This window comes from Cinclus cinclus, chromosome 33, assembly GCF_963662255.1.
Source record: "Cinclus cinclus chromosome 33, bCinCin1.1, whole genome shotgun sequence".
NCBI lineage: Eukaryota > Metazoa > Chordata > Aves > Passeriformes > Cinclidae > Cinclus > Cinclus cinclus.
The window spans coordinates 2,616,466-2,634,378 of NC_085078.1; the positions used below are offsets into that span (position 1 = coordinate 2,616,466).

At 57.1% G+C, this 17,913-nt stretch overlaps 1 protein-coding gene across 2 annotated transcripts in view; it reads right to left on the minus strand.

Moving 5' to 3' along the window:
• Window positions 1-17,913, minus strand: part of UBA1 (ubiquitin like modifier activating enzyme 1) — a 29,181-nt gene extending 11,268 nt beyond the window's left edge. For both annotated transcript variants that reach the window (XM_062511914.1, XM_062511913.1), the window contains exons 1-11: window positions 17,826-17,913; window positions 15,347-15,457; window positions 12,972-13,030; window positions 11,820-11,988; window positions 6,673-6,807; window positions 5,192-5,298; window positions 4,077-4,167; window positions 2,503-2,635; window positions 1,956-2,053; window positions 1,266-1,412; window positions 495-650 (exon numbers count right to left, since the gene is read on the minus strand). In XM_062511914.1, the coding sequence (XP_062367898.1) occupies window positions 495-650; window positions 1,266-1,412; window positions 1,956-2,053; window positions 2,503-2,635; window positions 4,077-4,167; window positions 5,192-5,298; window positions 6,673-6,807; window positions 11,820-11,988; window positions 12,972-13,030; window positions 15,347-15,457 (1,206 nt within the window). In that variant the 5' untranslated portion in view covers window positions 17,826-17,913. The remainder of the gene's footprint in view (window positions 1-494; window positions 651-1,265; window positions 1,413-1,955; window positions 2,054-2,502; window positions 2,636-4,076; window positions 4,168-5,191; window positions 5,299-6,672; window positions 6,808-11,819; window positions 11,989-12,971; window positions 13,031-15,346; window positions 15,458-17,825) is intronic.

Sequence of the window (17,913 nt, forward strand, 5' to 3'; positions counted from 1 at the left end):
GACAGGGACAGCCTGGGACATGGGGACACTCAGGGACAGCCTGGGACATGGGGACACTCAGGGACAGGGACAGTCTGGGACATGGGGACACTCAGGGACAGCCTGGGACATGGGGACACTCAGGGACAGGGACAGTCTGGGACATGGGGACACTCAGGGACAGGGACATCCCAGGGACACGTCAGGGACGTTCCAGGGGATACGTCAACAACAGGACATCAGGGGACATGTTAGGGACATCTTAGGGAATATGTCAGGGACAGGACAGGGACAAAGCAGCCACACCAGGGGACATGCCAGGGACAGGACACCAGGGACAGGACAAGGACAACGCAATGACCTCAGGGACACAGCGGTGACCCCAAGGGACACCAGGGGACACAGACACCAACTCCGGTAGCCCAGACAGGAGCAGGTGAGCGACGCCGGCTGTGACACGTGGGGACGCACAGGGACAGCAGCCCCAGGTGGCCCTGGGGACACGGGCACGGTACCTTCATGACCTCCTGCGCGGCCAGGCCGCCGATGAAGGCGTTGACCGGGGCCAGGTCGCCGGTGGCCTGGAAGGCCAATTCCCGCACCAGCTCCTCGTCCAGCTCGGCCCCCGCGGCCACCTCCTTGGTCAGGGCCACCACCTCGGCGGCGTCACCCTGCGTGGGGACAAGGAGAGGGGACGCGGCGCTGGGGACGGCGGGGAGGGGCCACGAGCAGCGGTGGGGAAGGGGTTGGTGGCCTCCATGAGGCCACTCCAGGGTCTGTGACACCCTCGGAGGATGTCACCAGTGTACCCAAGAGATAGTGGGGCCACGGTGGGGGTCAGTGACACCCAGCGGCTCCGTGTCCCCAGTGTCCCACCAAGCCACAACCACACCCAACCCCTCTGAAATCCCCAAATTCTGCTGGGGGCCCTGGTGGCCTCCGTGTCCCCAACACCCTCAGTGTCCCCGGTGTCACCACCCCACAATGTCCCCAAGGGCTGTTGTGCTGAGCCACATCACGGTGACCTCCGTGACACTCCTCGTCCCCAACACCCTCAGTGTCCCCAGCGTCCTCAACTGGTGACAGCGCGCTGGGGGTGGCCACGATGGAGCAGATCATGGTGGCCTCCACCACACCCAACAGTGTCCCCAGTATCCCCAGTGTCCCCAATATCCCCAGAGCGCCTGCAGTCCCCACAGTCCCCAGTGTCCCTGCTGTCCCCAGTACCCCCAGTACCCCCAGTGTCCCCAGTGTCCCCAGTACCCCCAGTGTCCCCAGTGTCCCACCTGGTGCCGGGGTCTCGGCGCGTGCCCGTGCTGCCGCAGGAACCGGTGCAGGCCCTGCCACGCCCAGTGCAGCACCGAGGGTCTCTCGGCTTTGCCAAAATCCGTCACCAACATCTCGGGCTCGGCCAGCGCGTCCCGCAACCGTTTCTGCCAGGGGACAGCCCAGTATGAACCAGTACGCACCAGTATAACCCAGTATGAACCAGTACGCACCAGTATAACCCAGTATGAACCACTACGCACCAGTATAACCCAGTATAAATCAGTATGCACCAGTATGAACCAGTATGAACCAGTACAGACCCGTATAATCCAATATGAACCAGTACACACCAGCACAACCCAGTATAACTCAGTACTGCTCAGTTTAACTTAGTATAAACCATTACAGCCCAGTATAACTTAGTATAAACCATTACAGGCCAGTATAACTTAATATAAACCATTACATCCCAGTATAAGTCCACATAGCTCAACGTAAACCAGTAGAGCTCAGTATAAACCAATACAACCCACTATAACTTTGTACAGCCCAGTATAAACCAGTAGCGCCCCAGTCCCTCCCACTGCCCCCCCAGTCTCTCCCAATCCCTTCCCAACCCCTCCCAGTCCCTATCAGTGCCCCCCAGTCCCCTCCCAGTCCCTTCCAATCCCCTCCCAATCCTTCCCAGTGCTCCCAGTACCACTCACAAAGTGGATGTGCTTGGGCATCTTGACCTGGGTGACGATGCCACCCCGCACGTAGTCCCCGTAGCCACTGGTGTCCCCAATGCTGAACGTGTAGGGCCCTGGGGACACCGGGGTGTCACCGGGGCACCCCAAAAAGGGACCCTGGTGTGGGGGGCACCCCAAAAAGGGACACAGGTGTGGGGGCACACCAGAAAATAACTCAGGTGGTTCAGAGACCCCCTCTCACAACAGCTGCAGGTACCTGAGGGACCCCCCCCCCAGAACAGCCCCAGCTCCCTCAGAGACCCCAAAAGGGCCCCAGGTGTTTCAGACCCCCCCCCCCCTCCAGAATGGACCCAGGTGAGGGGGCACTCCCAGAACAGCCCCAGCTCCCTCAGAGACCCCAAAAAGGGGCCCGGGTATGTCAGAGCCCCGAGAGTGGCCCCCGGTGAGGGGGGTACCCCCAGAGCACCCCCAGGTGTGTCAGACCCCCACAGAGCACCCCCAGGTGAGGGAGGTACCCCCAGAGCACCCCCAGGTGAGGGGGGGACCCCAGATCTGGGCTCACCCAGCACACGGATCTCCACGGGCCCGCAGGTGTTGAGCTCCTCCATGCCCTCCACCTCCGTGAAGGTGACAAAGTCCCCGGTCTCGAAACCGTGCCGAGCCTCGTCCAGACATGTCACCTCCCCTGGACAGCCCTGGGGACACGGGGGACAGTCAGGGGACAGGGGGGACAGTCGGGGGACAAGGACACTCCAAACCCTTCCAGGCACCCATGTATGGACACCCAGCTCTGTCCCCTCCCCATGGACACCCCAGAGCTGTCCCCTCCCATGGACACCCAGCTCTGTCCCCTCCCCAGGGACACCCAGCTCCGTCCCCTCCCCATGGACACCCAGCTCTGTCCCCTCCCCAGGGACACCCAGCTCTGTCCCCTCCCCATGGACACCCAGCTCCGTCCCCTCCCCATGGACACCCAGCTCTGTCCCCTCCCATGGACACCCAGCTCTGTCCCCTCCCCATGGACACCCAGCTCTGTCCCCTCCCATGGACACCCAGAGCTGTCCCCTCCCCATGGACACCCAGCTCTGTCCCCTCCCATGGACACCCAGAGCTGTCCCCTCCCCATGGACACCCAGCTCTGTCCCCTCCCCATGGACACCCCAGAGCTGTCCCCTCCCCATGGACACCCAGCTCTGTCCCCTCCCCATGGACACCCAGCTCTGTCCCCTCCCATGGACACCCAGAGCTGTCCCCTCCCCATGGACACCCAGCTCTGTCCCCTCCCCATGGACACCCAGCTCTGTCCCCTCCCCATGGACACCCCAGAGCTGTCCCCTCCCCATGGACACCCAGCTCCGTCCCCTCCCCATGGACACCCAGCTCTGTCCCCTCCCATGGACACCCAGAGCTGTCCCCTCCCATGGACACCCAGAGCTGTCCCCTCCCCATGGACACCCCAGCTCTGTCCCCTCCCCATGGACACCCCAGAGCTGTCCCCTCCCCAGGGACACCCAGCTCTGTCCCCTCCCCATGGACACCCAGCTCTGTCCCCTCCCCATGGACACCCAGCTCTGTCCCCTCCCCATGGACACCCAGCTCCGTCCCCTCCCCATGGACACCCAGCTCTGTCCCCTCCCCATGGACACCCAGCTCCGTCCCCTCCCCATGGACACCCAGCTCTGTCCCCTCCCCATGGACACCCCAGAGCTGTCCCCTCCCCATGGACACCCCAGAGCTGTCCCCTCCCCATGGACACCCCAGAGCTGTCCCCTCCCCATGGACACCCAGCTCTGTCCCCTCCCCATGGACACCCAGCTCTGTCCCCTCCCCATGGACACCCAGCTCCGTCCCCTCCCCATGGACACCCCAGCTCTGTCCCCTCCCCATGGACACCCAGCTCTGTCCCCTCCCATGGACACCCAGAGCTGTCCCCTCCCCATGGACACCCAGCTCTGTCCCCTCCCCATGGACACCCAGCTCTGTCCCCTCCCCATGGACACCCCAGAGCTGTCCCCTCCCCATGGACACCCAGCTCTGTCCCCTCCCATGGACACCCAGCTCTGTCCCCTCCCCATGGACACCCAGAGCTGTCCCCTCCCATGGACACCCAGCTCTGTCCCCTCTGGGGTCCCCTACCTTGGTGACCATGGACACCATGGCACTGAGGGGCTGCTCCCCGTTGGGGTCTGTCACCACCATGTCGTCCCCAAAGTCACAGAACAGCTGCCTGTGAGAGGGGGGGTCAGTGGGGAACCCCAAAAAGGATCCACCCTAAAAATCCCCTCCCAATAAAGGATCCCACCCCAAAATCCAACCCCAGAAGTGACCCACCCCACAGGACCCCACCCCAAAAGGGATTCCCCCTCCCCAAAATCTGAACCCACACACCCTACCCCAAAGCCCACCCCAAACCCCAACCCCACCCCAATCCCCAAACCCCAAACCCCAACTGCAACCCCAAAACTCTGAACCCCAAACCTCAAACCCAACCTCAACCCCAAATCCCAACCCCCCACCCAAATCCCCAACCTCAAACCCCAAAGCTCTGAACCCCAACCCTAAACCCCAAAACTCTGAACCCCAAACCCAAACCCCAAACTCTGAACCCCAACCCTAAACCCCAAAACTCTGAACCCCAAACCCCAAACTCTGAACCCCAACACCAAACCCCAAACCCCCAAAACTCTGAATCCCGAACCCCAAACCCCAAACCCTGAACCCCAAACCCCAAACTCTGAACCCCAACCCCAAACCCCAAACTCTGAACCCCAACCCCAAACTCTGAACCCCAACCCCAAACCCCAAACCCAAACCCCAAACCCGAACCCCAAACCCCAAACCCCAAACCCGAACCCCAAACCCGAACCCCAAACCCCAAACCCGAACCCCAAACCCCAAACCCAAACCCCAAACCCTGAACCCCAACCCCAAACCCCAAACCCCCAAAACTCTGAACCCCAAACTCTGAACCCCAAACCCCAAACTCTGAACCCCAAACCCCAAACCCCAACCCCAAACCCCGAACCCCAAACCCCAAACCCCGAACCCCAACCCCAACCCCTGAACCCCAAACCCCAAACCCCAAATCCCCAAAACTCTGAACCCCAAACCCCAACCCCAACCCCAAACCCCCAAAACTCTGAACCCCAAACCCCAAACCCCAAACCCCAACCCAAACCCCAACCCCAAACCCCAAACCCCAAACCCCAAACCCCAACCCCAACCCCTGCCCACGCCCGCGGGTCCCTCACCCGAAGAGCCCGCGCGTGTCGGCCACCACCAGTTTGATGCCGCGGCTGTGGCAGAAATCGCCCACCCAGAGCTGCTCCTCCAGGGGGGAGTTGGTCAGGACCACCACCTGCGGGGGAGGGGCACCTGCCTCACCTGGGCACGCGCCTGGGGCACCTGAGACACCTGGGCATGCACCTGGGACACCTGAGACACCTGGGCACGATACCTGAGACACCTGGGCACGCGCCTGGGGCACCTGCCTCACCTGGGCATGCGCCTGGGGCACCTGAGACACCTGGGCACGATACCTGAGATACCTGGGCACGATACCTGAGATACCTGGGCACGCGCCTGGGCCATCTGAGACACCTGGGCATGCACCTGGGACACCTAAGACACCTGGGCATGATACCTGAGATACCTGAGCGCACACCTGGGGCACCTGAGACACCTGGGCACAATACCTGAGACACCTGGGCACGCGCCTGGGGCACCTGAGACACCTGGTCACGATACCCGAGATACCTGGGCACGCGCCTGGGGCACCTGCCTCACCTGGGCACGCGCCTGGGGCACCTGAGACACCTGAGCGCGCACCTGGGGCACCTGAGACACCTGGGCACGATACCTGAGATACCTGGGCACGCACCTGGGCCATCTGAGACACCTGGGCATGCACCTGGGACACCTGAGACACCTGAGCGCGCACCTGGGGCACCTGAGACACCTGGGCACGATACCTGAGATACCTGGGCACGATACCTGAGACACCTGGGCACGCGCCTGGGGCACCTGAGACACCTGGGCACGATACCTGAGACACCTGGGCACGCGCCTGGGGCACCTGAGACACCTGGGCATGTACCTGGGATACCTGAGATACCTGGGCACGTGCCTGGGCCATCTGAGACACCTGGGCATGCACCTGGGACACCTGAGCCATCTGAGACACCTGGGTACACACCTGAGATACCTGAGCATCCCCCTGACTAAGCTGGGCACCCACCTGGGTTACCTGGGCCACTTGGTCCCCAAGTAGGCACAACTGAGGGTCACACCTGCCCCAGGGAGACACACCTGTGTGAGGGGCACACCTGTCCCCAGGTGGGCACACCTGTGTGAGGGGCACACCTGTCCCCAGGGGGACACACCTATGTGAGGAGCACACCTGTCCCCAGGGGGACACACCTGTGTTTGGGTCACACCTGTCCCCAGGTGGGCACACCTGTGTGAGGCACACACCTGTCCCCAGGTGGGCACACCTGTGTTTGGGTCACACCTGTCCCCAGGTGGGCACACCTGTGTTTGGGTCACACCTGTCCCCAGGTGGACACACCTGTGTTTGGGTCACACCTGTCCCCAGGTGGGCACACCTGTGTGAGGGGCACACCTGTCCCCAGGGGGACACACCTGTGTTTGGGTCACACCTGTCCCCAGGTGGGCACACCTGTGTGAGGCACACACCTGTCTCCAGGTGGACACACCTGTGCCCGGGTCTCACCTGGAAGGTGCCCAGCAGCTCCTGGGACAGCGGCTCCCGGGTGCTGCTCACGGCCACGTAGGAATTGAGCTCGGCCAAGCGCGGCAGCGTCGCCTCGGCCCGGCTGCGCCCCAGGTCCTCCTCCCGCAGGTAAAACTGGGGAAAGAACCCAGAATAAACCCCAAATATCCCAAAATAAACCCAAATATCCCAAAATAAACCATAAATATCCCAAAATAAACCCCAAATATCCCCAAGTATCCCCAAATAAACCCAAATATCCCAAAATATCCCAAAATAAACCCAAATATCCCAAAATATCCCAAAATAAACCCAAATATCCCAAAATAAACCCCAAATATTCCAAAATAAACCCAAAATAAACCCAAATATCCCCAGGTCCTCCTCCCGCAGGTAAAACTGGGGAAAGAACCCAAAATAAACCCCAAATATCCCCAAATAAACCCAAATATCCCAAAATATCCCAAAATAAACCCAAATAAACCCAAAATAAACCCAAATATCCCAAAATATCCCAAAATAAACCCAAATATCCCAAAATAAACCCAAATATCCCAAAATATCCCAAAATATCCCCAGGTCCTCCTCCCGCAGGTAAAACTGGGGAAAGAACCCAAAATAAACCCAAATATCCCAAAATAAACCCAAATATCCCAAAATATCCCAAAATAAACCCAAATATCCCAAAATATCCCAAAATAAACCCAAATATCCCAAAATATCCCAAAATAAACCCAAATATCCCAAAATAAACCCCAAATATCCCAAAATAAACCCCAAATATCCAAAATAAACCCAAAATATCCCAAAATAAACCCAAAATATCCCAAAATAAACCCCAAATATCCCAAAATAAACCCCAAATATCCCCAAGTATCCCAAAATAAACCCAAATATCCCAAAATAAACCCCAAATATCCCAAAATATCCCAAAATAAACCCAAATATCCCCAAATAAACCCAAAAAATCCAAAATAAACCCAAAATATCCCAAAATAAACCCCAAATATCCCAAAATAAACCCCAAATATCCCCAAATATCCCAAAATAAACCCAAAATATTCCAAAATAAACCCAAAATATCCCAAAATAAACCCAAAATATCCCCAGGTCCTCCTCCCGCAGGTAAAACTGGGGAAAGAACCCAGAATAAACCATAAATATCCCCAAATAAACCCAAATATCCCCAAATAAACCCAAATATCCCAAAATATCCCAAAATAAACCCAAATAAACCCAAAATAAACCCAAATATCCCAAAATATCCCAAAATAAACCCAAATATCCCCAAATATCCCAAAATAAACCCAAATATCCCCAAATAAACCCAAATATCCCAAAATATCCCAAAATAAACCCAAATATCCCAAAATAAACAATAAATATCCCAAAATAAACCCAAAATATCCAAAATAAACCCAAAATATCCAAAATAAACCCAAAATATCCCAAAATAAACCCCAAATATCCAAAATAAACGCCAAATATCCCAAAATAAACCCCAAAATAAACCCCAAAATATCCCAAAATATCCCCAGGTCCTCCTCCCGCAGGTAAAACTGGGGAAAGAGCCCAGAATAAACCATAAATATCCCAAAATAAACCCAAATATCCCAAAATAAACCCCAAATATCCCAAAATAAACCCCAAATATCCCAAAATAAACCCAAATATCCAAAATAAACCCAAAATATCCCAAAATAAACCCCAAATATCCCAAAATAAACCCCAAATATCCCAAAATAAACCCAAAATATCCAAAATAAACCCAAAATATCCCAAAATAAACCCAAAATAAACCATAAATATCCCAAAATAAACCCCAAATATCCCAAAATAAACCCAAATATCCCAAAATAAACCCCAAATATCCCAAAATAAACCCAAATATCCCCAGGTCCTCCTCCCGCAGGTAAAACTGGGGAAAGAGCCCAGAATAAACCCCAAATATCCCAAAATAAACCCAAAATATCCAAAATAAACCCAAAATAAACCCCAAATATCCCAAAATAAACCCAAAAATAACCCAGAAAACACCTAAGTGACCCAAAATATCCCAAAATGAACCCAAAATATCAAAAAAATAACCCCAAAATAACCCAATTTAACCCAAAATAAACCCAAAAGCAAAAATAACCCCAAAATAAACCAAAGTAAATCCAAAATAACCCAAAACAAACCTAAATTAACCCAAAATAAACCCAAATAAACCCAAAATATCCCAAAATATCCCAAAATAACCCCAAAAAAACCAAAAAATGAACCAAATAAAACCCAAAAAGCCCAAAAATAACCCCAAAATAAACCAAAGTAAATCCAAAATAACCCAAAAGAAACCTAAAGTAACCCAAAATAAACCCAAAATAACCCCAAAAATACCAAAAAATGAACCAAAAATCCCCAAAATAAAACCAAAAACAACCCCAAAATAAACCAAAGTAATTCCAAAATATCCCAAAACAAACCTAAAATAACCCAAAATAACCCAAGATACCAAAAACCAAACCAAATAAAACCCCCAAAACCCCAAAAATAACCCAAAACAAAACCAAAAAGCCAAAATAACCCAAAATATCCCAAAATAACCCAAACAAACCCAAAACAGCTCCCCCCAAAAAAACTCAAAACCACCCCAAAATATCCCCCCCAAAAAAACCCCAAAATCCCCCCAAAACCACCCCGAACTCCCCTCAAAAAACCCCAAAAAAAACCAGAAAACCACCCCTAATGACCCCAAAAAAATCCAAAAAAACCCCAAAACATCCTCAAAACCACCCCACAAATCCCCTAAAAACCACCCAAACATCCCAAAAAATCCCCCCCAAAAAAAAACCAGAAAACCACCCCAAAACCCCCCCAAACCCACCCAAAAATCCCCCCCAAAAAATCCCAAAACCACAAAAACATCCTCCAAACCACCCCACAAAACCCCAAAAATCCTCCAAACCATCCCAAAAATCCCCCCAAAACCCAAAAAACCCCAAAAACTCCCCCCTAAAATCACCCCTAACCCCCCCAAATTCCCAAACCACCCCAAAAAAAAACCCATTAAAAGTCCTCCAAACTCCTTCCAAACCACCCCAGAACCCAAAAAAAACCCCAAAAAACTCAAAACATCCTCAAAACCACCCCACGAATCCCACCCAAAACTCCCTCAAATCCCCCAAAACCACCCCAAAAACCCCAAGACCCCCCAAAAACCCCCCAAAAAAACCCCAAAACCACCCTCAAACCCCAAATTACACCAAAACATCCTCAACCACCCCCCCCAAAAAAACCCCAAATACCCCAAAACATCCTCAAATCCCTCCCAAACAACCCCAAACCTCCCCAAACCCCACAAAACCCTACAAATCCCCCCAAACCACCCCAAAAACAAAAAAAAAACCCAAAAACCCCAAAACATCCTCAAAAACACCCAACACCCGCAATCCCCCCAAAAAAAAACCCTACAAATCCCCCCAAACCACCCCAAAAACAAAAAAAAAACCCAAAAACCCCAAAACATCCTCAAAAACACCCAACACCCGCAATCCCCCCAAAAAAAACCCTACAAATCCCCCCAAACCACCCCAAACCCCCCAAAAAACCCTTAAAACCCCCAAACCACCCCAAAAACCCCACAAATCCCCCCCAAACCACCCCAAAACACCCAAACCCCACAAAAAAACCCCACAAAACCTCTCCAAACCACCCCCAAACCCCACAAAAAACCCTACAAATCCCCCCAAAAATCCCAACCCCCCAAAACAAACCCCACAAATCCCCCTCAAACCACCCCAAAAACCTCTCAAAACCCCCAAAACCACCCCACAAATCCCCCCAAAACCACCCCAAACCCCCCAAAAAACCCTTAAAACCCCCAACCCCCCCCCAAAACCCCACAAATCCCCCCCAAACCACCCCAAATCCCCCAAACCCCCCAATAAACCCTACAAATCCCCCCAAAAATCCCAACCCCCCCAAAAAACCCCGATAAATCCCATCCAAACCACCCCAAAAACCCCAAACCCCCCAAAAAAAACCCACAAATCCCCCCCAAACACCCCAAATCCCCATAAAACTGCTCCAAACCACCCCAAAAACCCCACAAATCCCCCCAAAAAAACCCCACAAATCCCCCCCAAATACCCCAACACCCCCCCCAAAAAAAACCCTACAAATCCCCTCCAAACCACCCCACATCCCCTTAAAACCGCTCCAAACCACCCCAAAAACCCCACAAATCCCCAAAAATCCCAACCCCGCCCAAAAAAACCTATAAATCCCCCCCAAACCACCCCAAAACCCCCAATAAACCCTACAAATCCCCCCAAAAATCCCAACCCCCCCAAAAAACCCCGATAAATCCCATCCAAACCACCCCAAAACCCCCAAACCCCATAAAAAACCCCACAAATCCCCCCCAAAAACCCCACAAATCCCCTCCAAACCACCCCAAAACCCCCAAACCCCATAAAAAACCCCACAAATCCCCCCAAAAATCCCAATCCCCCAAAACAAACCCTACAAATCCCCCTCAAACCACCCCAAAAACCCCTCAAAATCCCCAAAACCACCCCCCAAATCCCCCCAAACCCCCCAAAAAACCCTTAAAACCCCCAAACCCCCCCCAAAACCCCACAAATCCTCCCCAAACCAGTCCAAAAACTCCCTGAAAACCCCACAAATCCCCCCCAAACACCCCAAATCCCCTTAAAACTGCTCCAAACCACCCCAAAAACCTCACAAATCTCCTCCAAACCACCCCAAAAACCCCAAACCCCCCAAAAAAACCCCACAAATCCCCCCCCAAATCCCCCCCAAAAACTCCAACACCCCCCCCCAAAAAACCCCTACAAATCCCCCCCAAACCACCCCAAATCCCCTTAAAACTGCTCCAAACCACCCCAAAAAACCCCACAAATCCCCTCCAAACCACCCCAAAATCCCCAAACCCCCCAAAAAAAACCCTACAAATCCCCCAAAAATCCCAACCCCCCCCAAAAAACCCCATCCAAAAAAAATAAATCCCATCCAAACCACCCCAAAATCCCCAAACCCCCCCCAAAAAAAACCCCACAAATCCCCCCCAAACCCCTTCAAATCACCCCGAAACCCCAAAAAAAAACCCAAAAAAAAACCCCTAAATCCCCATCAGGACCCACCTGCGAGGCCAGGTCGGCCCAGGCCGCGGGCTGGGGGTCGTGCAGGGTCACGGATTTGACCCCCCCCAGGACCAGGTTTTTGGCCACCTCGACCCCCAAACCCCTGAGCCCCGAAACCAGAACGTTGGAGGTCTGCATGCACTTCATGGCCTCGTGCCCCAAAACGTACCTGGGGGGGGGGAAAAATCCCAAAAAGGGTCAGTGGGGAGGGGGAAATCCTAAAAATGTCAGTGGGGAGGGGGAAATCCTAAAAATGTCAGTGGGGAGGGGGAAATCCTAAAAATGTCAGTGGGGAAGGGGAAATCCTAAAAATGTCAGTGGGGAGGGGGAAATCCTAAAAATGTCAGTGGGGAGGGGGAAATCCTAAAAATGTCAGTGGGGAGGGGAAATATCCTAAAAATGTCAGTGGGGAGGGGGAAATATCCTAAAAATGTCAGTGGGGAGGAGGAAAATCCTAAAAATGTCAGTGGGGAGGGGGAAATTGGTGGGAACCTAAAACCTCCTCCTGGGGACCCCAAAATCCCCCTGAGGACCCCAAAACCCTCGCTGGGGACCCCCAAACCACCCCCCCCACCCATGGGGACCCCAAATCTCTCCTGTGATGATCCCAAAGCCTCCCTTGATGACCCCAAAACCCCTCATGGGGACCCCAAAACCCTCCCATGGGGACCCCAAAACCCCCCGTGGGGACCCCAAAACCCCTCATGGGGACACCAGAATCCCTCTGGAGACCCCAACCCCCCCCCACAGGACCCCAAAACCCTCCCTGGGGACCCCAAAACCCATCTGGGGACGCCAAATTCCCCCATGGTGACCCCAAAACCCACCTGGGGACCCCAAAACCCTCCTGGGGACCCTATCACTCCTTCTGGAGATCCCAAAATATCTCTGAGGACCCCAAATTCCCCCATGGGACCCCAAATCCCTATGGGGACCCCAAATCTCCGCCACGGGGATCTCAAAGCCTCGCTTGATGACCCCAAAACCCATCTGGGGACCCCAAAACGCTCCATGGTGACCTCAAAACCCCCCATTATCCCCAAAATCCCCCATGGAGATCCCAAATTCTCATATTGGGACCCCAAATCTCTCCCTTGGGGACCCCAGAACCCCCCTGGGGACCCCAAAGCCCCCCTGTCCCCCATCACTCACAGCTGGCGGGAGTAGAGCCCCTCATCGATCTCGGCCTCGGCCCCGTTCTTCGCCATTCCCTGGGGACAGGGGGGACAGCGGTGTCACCACGGGGACAGCGGTGTCACCACGGGGACAGCGGTGTCACCAGGGGGACAGAGGGGACAGTGGTGTCACCACGGGGACAGCGGTGTCACCACAGGGACAGCGGTGTCACCACAGGGACAGCAGTGTCACCAGGGGGACAGAGGGGACAGCGGTGTCACCACGGGGACAGAGGGGACAGCGGTGTCACCACGGGGACAGCGGTGTCACCACAGGGACAGCGGTGTCACCACAGGGACAGCAGTGTCACCAGGGGGACAGAGGGGACAGCGGTGTCACCAGGGGGACAGGGGGGACAGCGGTGTCACCACGGGGACAGCGGTGTCACCAGAGGGACAGCGGTGTCACCAGGGGGACAGCGGTGTCACCACGGGGACAGGGGGGACAGCAGTGTCACCACAGGGACAGCAGTGTCACCAGAGGGACAGAGGGGACAGCGGTGTCACCACAGGGACAGCAGTGTCACCAGGGGGACAGAGGGGACAGCGGTGTCACCACAGGGACAGCAGTGTCACCAGAGGGACAGCGGTGTCACCACGGGGACAGCGGTGTCACCACGGGGACAGCGGTGTCACCAGAGGGACAGAGGGGACAGCGGTGTCACCAGGGGGACAGGGGGGACAGCGGTGTCACCACAGGGACAGCGGTGTCACCACGGGGACAGAGGGGACAGCGGTGTCACCACAGGGACAGAGGGGACAGCGGTGTCACCGCGGGGACAGAGGGGACAGCGGTGTCACCAGGGGGACAGCGGTGTCACCACAGGGACAGCGGTGTCACCACAGGGACAGCGGTGTCACCAGGGGGACAGAGGGGACAGCGGTGTCACCACAGGGACAGCGGTGTCACCACGGGGACAGAGGGGACAGCGGTGTCACCACAGGGACAGCGGTGTCACCAGGGGGACAGAGGGGACAGCGGTGTCACCACAGGGACAGCGGTGTCACCAGGGGGACAGCGGTGTCACCACAGGGACAGCAGTGTCACCAGAGGGACAGCGGTGTCACCAGGGGGACAGCGGTGTCACCACAGGGACAGAGGGGACAGCGGTGTCACCACGGGGACAGGGGGGACAGCAGTGTCACCACAGGGACAGCAGTGTCACCAGAGGGACAGAGGGGACAGCGGTGTCACCACAGGGACAGCAGTGTCACCAGAGGGACAGAGGGGACAGTGGTGTCACCACAGGGACAGCAGTGTCACCACAGGGACAGCAGTGTCACCAGAGGGACAGCGGTGTCACCAGGGGGACAGGGGGGACAGCGGTGTCACCACAGGGACAGCGGTGTCACCAGGGGGACAGCGGTGTCACCACAGGGACAGCAGTGTCACCAGAGGGACAGAGGGGACAGCAGTGTCACCAGAGGGACAGCGGTGTCACCACAGGGACAGAGGGGACAGCAGTGTCACCAGAGGGACAGTGGTGTCACCACAGGGACAGCAGTGTCACCAGAGGGACAGCGGTGTCACCAGGGGGACAGCAGTGTCACCACAGGGACAGAGGGGACAGCGGTGTCACCACGGGGACAGAGGGGACAGCGGTGTCACCACGGGACAGAGGGGACAGCGGTGTCACCACGGGGACAGAGGGGACAGCAGTGTCACCAGAGGGACAGCGGTGTCACCACAGGGACAGAGGGGACAGCAGTGTCACCAGAGGGACAGCGGTGTCACCAGAGGGACAGCGGTGTCACCAGGGGGACAGCGGTGTCACCACAGGGACAGAGGGGACAGCGGTGTCACCAGGGGGACACCGAGGGTGGCACTGCGTGCTGTGACACCCTGGGACAAGCAGCAGGACACCCAAGGGGTGGCAGCAGGGGACAGCGGGGATGGCAGTGGTGGTGCCACCCTGTGGTGACAACAGCTGGGCAGGTGAAACCCAGGAGGTGACACTGAGGCCGTGGGGGACAAATGTCACTCTCAGGACAATGAAAGGGACGGCAAGGGACAGTAATTAATGATCATCAAAGCTTCATTAGCAGAGCGACCCCAGGCAGAATTAGGGGACGTTGAGAGACACGTGTCACCCTCGAGACCCACAGGTGACAACCAGAAGGTGACACTGTCTGTAACTGAGGGGACACCGGGGACCTGGGGGGACAAATGCCACCCTCAGGACAAAGACAGTAAATGACCCTGAGCAAAAGGGACATCGAGGGACACGTGCCACCCCCCAGGTGACCCCAGGTGACCCCAGCAGCAGCTCTGAGCACCACAGATGCCACCAGAGGGTGCCAGGTGCCAGCAGGGGGTGACAAAGCCCCCCCGGGGGTGCGGGTGACACTCACGTTGGCGGGGGTGACACTTGGGGACACGGCGGGGGCAGGGGCACGGCTGGAGCCCGTCGGTGCCTCAGACCCAGAGACGCGGCGCTTCTTCGACAGCGGGGAGCTGGACATCTGGGGACAGACAGACAGACAGACGGGTCAGGGACAGCTGGGGACAGACAGACAGACAGACGGGTCAGGGACAGCTGGGGACAGACAGACAGACAGACAGACGGGTCAGGGACAGCTGGGGACAGACAGACAGACAGACGGGTCAGGGACAGCTGGGGACAGACAGACAGACAGACAGACGGGTCAGGGACAGCTGGGGACAGACAGACAGACGGGTCAGGGACAGCTGGGGACAGACAGACAGACAGACAGACGGGTCAGGGACAGCTGGGGACAGACAGACAGACAGACGGGTCAGGGACAGCTGGGGACAGACAGACAGACAGACAGATGGGTCAGGGACATCTGGGGACAGACAGACAGACAGACAGACGGGTCAGGGACAGCTGGGGACAGACAGACAGACAGACAGACGGGTCAGGGACATCTGGGGACAGACAGACAGACAGACAGATGGGTCAGGGACAGCTGGGGACAGACAGACAGACAGACAGACAGACGGGTCAGGGACAGCTGGGGACAGACAGACAGACAGACAGACAGACGGGTCAGGGACAGCTGGGGACAGACAGACAGACAGACAGACGGGTCAGGGACAGCTGGGGACAGACAGACAGACAGACAGAGAGGTCAGGGACAGCTGGGGACAGACAGACAGACAGACAGACGGGTCAGGGACAGCTGGGGACAGACAGACAGACAGACAGAGAGGTCAGGGACAGCTGGGGACAGACAGACAGACAGACAGATGGGTCAGGGACATCTGGGGACAGACAGACAGACAGACAGACGGGTCAGGGACAGCTGGGGACAGACAGACAGACAGACAGACGGGTCAGGGACAGCTGGGGACAGACAGACAGACAGATGGGTCAGGGACAGCTGGGGACAGACAGACAGACAGACAGACGGGTCAGGGACAGCTGGGGACAGACAGACAGACAGACAGACGGGTCAGGGACAGCTGGGGACAGACAGACAGACAGACAGACAGACGGGTCAGGGACAGCTGGGGACAGACAGACAGACAGATGGGTCAGGGACAGCTGGGGACAGACAGACAGACAGACAGACAGACAGATGGGTCAGGGACAGCTGGGGACAGACAGACAGACAGACAGGTCAGGGACAGCTGGGGACAGACAGACAGACAGATGGGTCAGGGACAGCTGGGGACAGACAGACAGACAGAGAGGTCAGGGACAGCTGGGGACAGACAGACAGACAGACAGACAGACAGATGGGTCAGGAACAGCTGGGGACAGACAGACAGACAGACAGACAGGTCAGGGACAGCTGGGGACAGACAGACAGACAAGACAGGTCAGGGACAGCTGGGGACAGACAGACAGACAGACAGGTCAGGGGACAGCTGGGGACAGTGGGGAGCTGGACACTGGGGGACAGGGACAGAGGACAGCCAGGGTCACACGGGGACAGTGGTGGGGACAGCAGGGACACTGGGAGAGACACGGGGTGATACTGGGGGCAAGAGGTGACATCTGTGGTGACGTGAGGTCACCGACAGCACAGGGTGGCACCGAGCAGGACACAGCGACACCAGGGACGACACCAGGGACGGAGAGGGTGGCACCAGGTGATAGCAGGGACAGGGAGGGTGACACCAGGTGACACCAGGGACAGAGAGGGTGGCACCAGGTGATAGCAGGGACAGGGAGGGTGACACCAGGTGACACCGGGGACAGAGAGGGTGACACCAGGTGATAGCAGGGACAGGGAGGGTGACACCAGGTGAACGAGGCCACGGGCGGGGCCACCAGGTGCGACAGCCCCCGCGCTGTGCCATTGGTTGTCACCGCCCCAGAGACACCGGGGATGGCCGGGGCGACAGGAAGGGATGGAGGAGCACAGAGAAGGGTGGAGGGGGACACTTGGGGACAGCGAGGGTGGCACTAAGCGACATCACATCACACCAGCACCCCCCAAAGCCAGGGACAGCACCGCCCCCACACCTCAGAGCGCTCCCAGCACCGAGGGCCCCGCGGGGGTCCCGGGGGTCCCATCCCGGGGCGATCCCGCTCTCGGGGCCTCTTTTGAGGGGGTTCCCCGTTAACCTGGTGGGGGAGTCCCATCCCCGGGGGTCCCACTCGGCGGGGGGGGGGTTCCCCATTCCCGGGGCTCCCCGAGCGGGGGTCGCAGTCCCGGCCCGCGCTCCCCATCCTGAGGGTCCCCATGTGGGGTGTGCGGGGTCCGGTTCCCCCCTCACGGCTCCCCCCCGCCCTCCTCAGGCCTGGCGCCGTCTCCCTCCCAGGCGGGTCCGCACCCACCCACTCCCGGGCCGCCTCCCCGCGCCCGTCCAGCCCCGGGCAGCCCCCGAGAACCGCCGGGCTCGCCCCCGGCCCCGCACCAATGTCGCTGTCCAGGCCCCGCCGCCGGGTCCCGCCCGCTCCGCTCGGCTCCTCCGCGACAAGATGGCGGCCGTGGCCGCTGCCACC